The sequence below is a fragment of the Octodon degus genome, unplaced genomic scaffold (assembly GCF_000260255.1).
Source record: "Octodon degus isolate 3935 unplaced genomic scaffold, OctDeg1.0 scaffold00034, whole genome shotgun sequence".
Taxonomy (NCBI): domain Eukaryota; kingdom Metazoa; phylum Chordata; class Mammalia; order Rodentia; family Octodontidae; genus Octodon; species Octodon degus.
Window position 1 is genome coordinate 14,132,891 of NW_004524610.1, and position 4,004 is coordinate 14,136,894.

Below are 4,004 nucleotides of genomic sequence, written 5' to 3' on the forward strand. Positions count from 1 at the left end.
CGCGTGCCGCCGCCGTGGAGCCCCGGAGCCGGTGAGCGGCGGGGCCGGGCCGGGGCCGCGCGTAGGCCTCGGGCGGGAGCGGGACGCCCCGCCTCGGGTTTCACTTTCGTTTTCCCTGTGATCCCGGCAAACCAGACTCGGAGAGGCTCTTCCTTGCTGCTGAGACTGCCGTGCCCTGCACCCCAGCTCGGGCCGGGAGTCGGGCCTTCCGGCCCGAGCCGCCTGGGAAGCGCTGCTCTGCAGCCTTACGTTGTAACGCCTGGGAAGCAAAGAACGCGGCAGAGGGCGCACACAGGCGCGGCGCAGGGCAGGGCTTTGCAGTGGTCTCGCGAGCTCAAGGGTCAGGCCTGAGGCCTGGGGCCTGCGGCCTGCGGCCTGGGGCCTGGCGCGGGAGGGGGTCCAGGGGTACGTTCTGGAGATGCATTTTTAATATACAGTGCAGGGATCTGTAGAAGAGAAGATGGAGATCCCTTCGATTGGCTGGTTTTTTGAGACTAGGTCAGGCGCTGGCCTTCAGTTCACTGTGGAGCCAGGTGGCCTTCCTGCTTCAGCCTCCGGAGTGCTGGGATTACAGGCAGGAGATTGCTAACGCGTCATCATCCCTCAGCTGCAAATGCGCAGCCTTGGGATTAAGGCTGTGGCCTTACCTGTGGCTCCTTCAGTAGTTAGAGGGGCAGGCCTTGGCGTTTGCTGATAGTTGTTGGGGAATGTTTCTGGCAGACTTGTATATACAACTGTCCCCTTATACAGTCCCTCTCCTCCCCTTTTTTTGATACACTGTTCCAGGCAGCCCTCAACTCAAGACCCTCCTGCCTCAGCTTCCTGGAGTGCTAGAATTTTCTTTAGCTTTTTCCTGCCTGGAAGCTGTGGTTTACCGTAGGATCGCTCTATTTCTCTCCCTCACTCGCCAGAAAAAAAGTCAGAATTCAAAATCCCAAGTGTGGTTTCTACTGGACACACATTGCTTTTTATACCATCGTGCAGCTGAACAATCCTAAATCCATCTTTTCTGAGTCATAAATCATCTGTAGTTTGGTGCACAGATTTAAGAACTAGTATTGAGATACCAGTGTTAAATGGGCAACTTCTTGTCTCCCAATGCTTGGATTAAGAATGAAATAAGGAGCCGAGGGTGTGGTGATGCACTCTTTAATCCCAACATTGAAGAGGCTGAAGCAGGAGGATCACCATGGGCTCAGGGCCAGCCTGGGCTCCCTGCTGAGTTCAAGGCCAGTTCAATTGCACAGTGAGACCCTGTCTCAAAAAACAAAGCAAAACCAAACCCCCTACAACTCCCCCAAACCAAAAAACAAAAAACTGTTCTTAAGAATGTATTGTTTTTTAATGTTGAACTTGAGTGATTTTTTAAAGTTTTTTACTGTTCTTTTACCCAGAAAACAAGAATGTGTGTTTATAATAGTCGAGATGACTGAAACGGCAATAAACACACCAAGATTTGGCATACATGTCAACTGGGACCTAATTTGATAGTTACTGTATTGTATGTTGTAGACCATATTCTGAATGGGATGTGTTGCAGGGATTGTATTCAAAATCTGAGAGCTGTAACAAAAGGAAATTAGTGATTTCTTTAATAGCTTAACAATAGATTAGTTTTCAGTAAATAGACGTAGATTGTGTAAGTACCCTAGGACCCTGTGCAGGTGACGCCTGTGTCTGTCACTAAAGGTGTGCAGAGGCTGCGCCTGACAGCCTGACACAGTTCGCAGCAACATTTCAGGAGTCCTCCTGGCTGTCCAGGATGTATGTGGTCTGCCTGCCCCTGGTAAGAAAACAGGGACCGAAGTCGGAGTTCACGTTAGTGTGTGGCTGTGGGCAGCTGTTACGGGAACTGTAAGGCCATTTGGTTCTTGCACTTGAACTTCCAAAAATGGATATTTAGAGCCATGTATGCTGTATTTACCTGAGTTCCCACTGTGATATGTAATGAGGGGAGAAACAATTGAAAAGTCATTATGGAGGAAAAAAATGAAGGTTAGAACCTATGCAGATGAGCATGCATATATGATATTAGAAACAGACATGAAAAGATTAAGCTTGATGTGTTTGTTTTCAAAAGATAGGTGAAAAATGTAGTATAGCGGGGCATGGTGGCACATACCTATAATCCCAGTGTTTGGGAGGCTGAGGCAGGAGGATCATTGGGAGTTCAAGGCTAGCTCAAAAGAAAAAAAAAATAGTGTTATTTAGTTAATTTAAATCCTCCTGCTTCAGCCTCTTGAGTATTGGGACTACAGGTGTGCCCCACCACGCTCAGCGCCCCCCACCCCCAGTGTAGTTTTAGAATTAAAGAAAGGTAGTTCTAAAAAAGTTGAGGGGGCTGGAGAGATGGCTCAGTGGTCTAAAGCACCTACTTGAAACAAGCTTGGCAAAGCACAGGGACCGCGGTTCGATCCCCCCGCACCACATGCCAGCCAGCCCCGCCCCCTGGTGGGCTGAGCTGGCCACACACACACACACACACACGCACAATAAATAAATGTAATAAATAAATATTTAAAAAGAAAAAGTTGAGGTTTGTTGGTTGACTCTGCCTTCAATTAACTTGCAGTTACCGTGCGTTAGAACATGACTAAAGTTTTAGAAGCTGGTTAACTAATGTAAAAATGCACCCAGAATACAGAATAGGGCATAAGAGCTGCCTGCATAAGTATGGAAGTACCGCCTACTAGGTGCTAAGATGAGTTTGGTGAGTTGAATTGCTTTGGTTTTGGATGTAAGTTTTGAAGCACGGCAAGTTAAATGATGTCTTTTTCTCTGTGGCATGTGTCAAAGGGGCACCGAATTCCAGCATGTGTGACAGTAGGTGTGGAGAAGAGGACGCAACCCAGGACTGTGCTGTCAGCACCGCGGATTCACTGATCAGCCTGCCATTTGCCACTATAGATATTGAAGATGTTTGTGAAGGTGAGTGTTTTATAAAATGAACAAGTACTCAGATTAGTAAGGTAATTACAGTTTCCCTAATAAATTACCTCAAACACGCAGCCTGTTTTGAGTTTAGGTTGAGTCCACGGTCCATATGTCTGTTGATCCTGTCTGTGTTGGCAAAGGTGTTGCAAATAGAATTGAGCTGTTCAGCATAATTTTGAGCTAAATCATTGCATAAGCCGGGCCTGAGCATAACGGGCTGGAACATTCATGGTCTGTCATACTCACCTTCCGTTCTTTCAGGCTGCTGCAGTAGTAACTCCAGGTTAATCTGCTGTAGTAGCTGCTCATCTAAGTGCATTGACTGGCTGTTCGGTATCTGAGCCTCGAGAGGGTTCTTGGGGGATGACAGCAGATTTCCCTTCCTCCTGGGGGCTGGCGGCCAGTGTTGAGACCAGCTAAGCTTGTAACTAAGATGTACCTCCTGAGCCCCTGGAATCCTTGGTAGCCCTGTCCACAGACTTGGGAGAAATGCTTGCTCACTCGAAATCCTGTTGGAACTACATTAGCATCTGACTTTGAACTTCGTGTCAGTATAAAACCAATTTCATACTGATGTATGGAGTGACCCCCACTAAAAATGTGACAGATTTGCCTGTTATCTGGGTTACTTGTAAGTAGGGAAATAAAGGCCTCAGCATATTGGACAGATACACGTTTGGTTACTAGATGGGGAATCATGTTACTGCGGAGCCTGTGCTGGAGGAACCCCCATTTTTACTTAACAATGCCCCATTTTATGGTCCTATTCATAATTCTGTTTTCGTTATTATCACAATCTCTTACAGTCCCTAGTTTAATTTTTGTCTTAATTTTTAATTCATTAATATAACAATGGACATAGAACTCTTCTTGAAACTTTTTCTCTTTGTACTGGTGTATATTTCTGATACACAGTAGTACATGTGCCTTGGGGGTCGGTCCACGTGCCTATGCCTGTCGCATCTTGAGTGATTTTACTCCCCTCCCCCGGTCTTGCGACTTCCTGGTCCCCTTCCCATCTGTGCCTAATTTATGCAGTGAACCTTATTGTGAGTATGGATATTGTTATA

General features: G+C 47.0%; 1 protein-coding gene across 3 annotated transcripts in view; it reads left to right on the forward strand.

The window, feature by feature from the left end:
* The first annotated feature begins 6 nt into the window (after window positions 1–6).
* Window positions 7–4,004, forward strand: part of Akap7 (A-kinase anchoring protein 7) — a 144,632-nt gene continuing 140,634 nt past the window's right edge. The window contains exons 1-2 of one of the 3 annotated variants that reach the window (XM_023714279.1): window positions 7–31; window positions 2,797–2,928. In XM_023714279.1, the coding sequence (XP_023570047.1) occupies window positions 2,814–2,928 (115 nt within the window). In that variant the 5' untranslated portion in view covers window positions 7–31; window positions 2,797–2,813. Of the gene's footprint in view, window positions 32–1,342; window positions 1,787–2,539; window positions 2,711–2,796; window positions 2,929–4,004 lie in introns of those variants that run through there. The other 2 variants (XM_023714277.1, XM_023714278.1) reach the window with 2 other exon arrangements.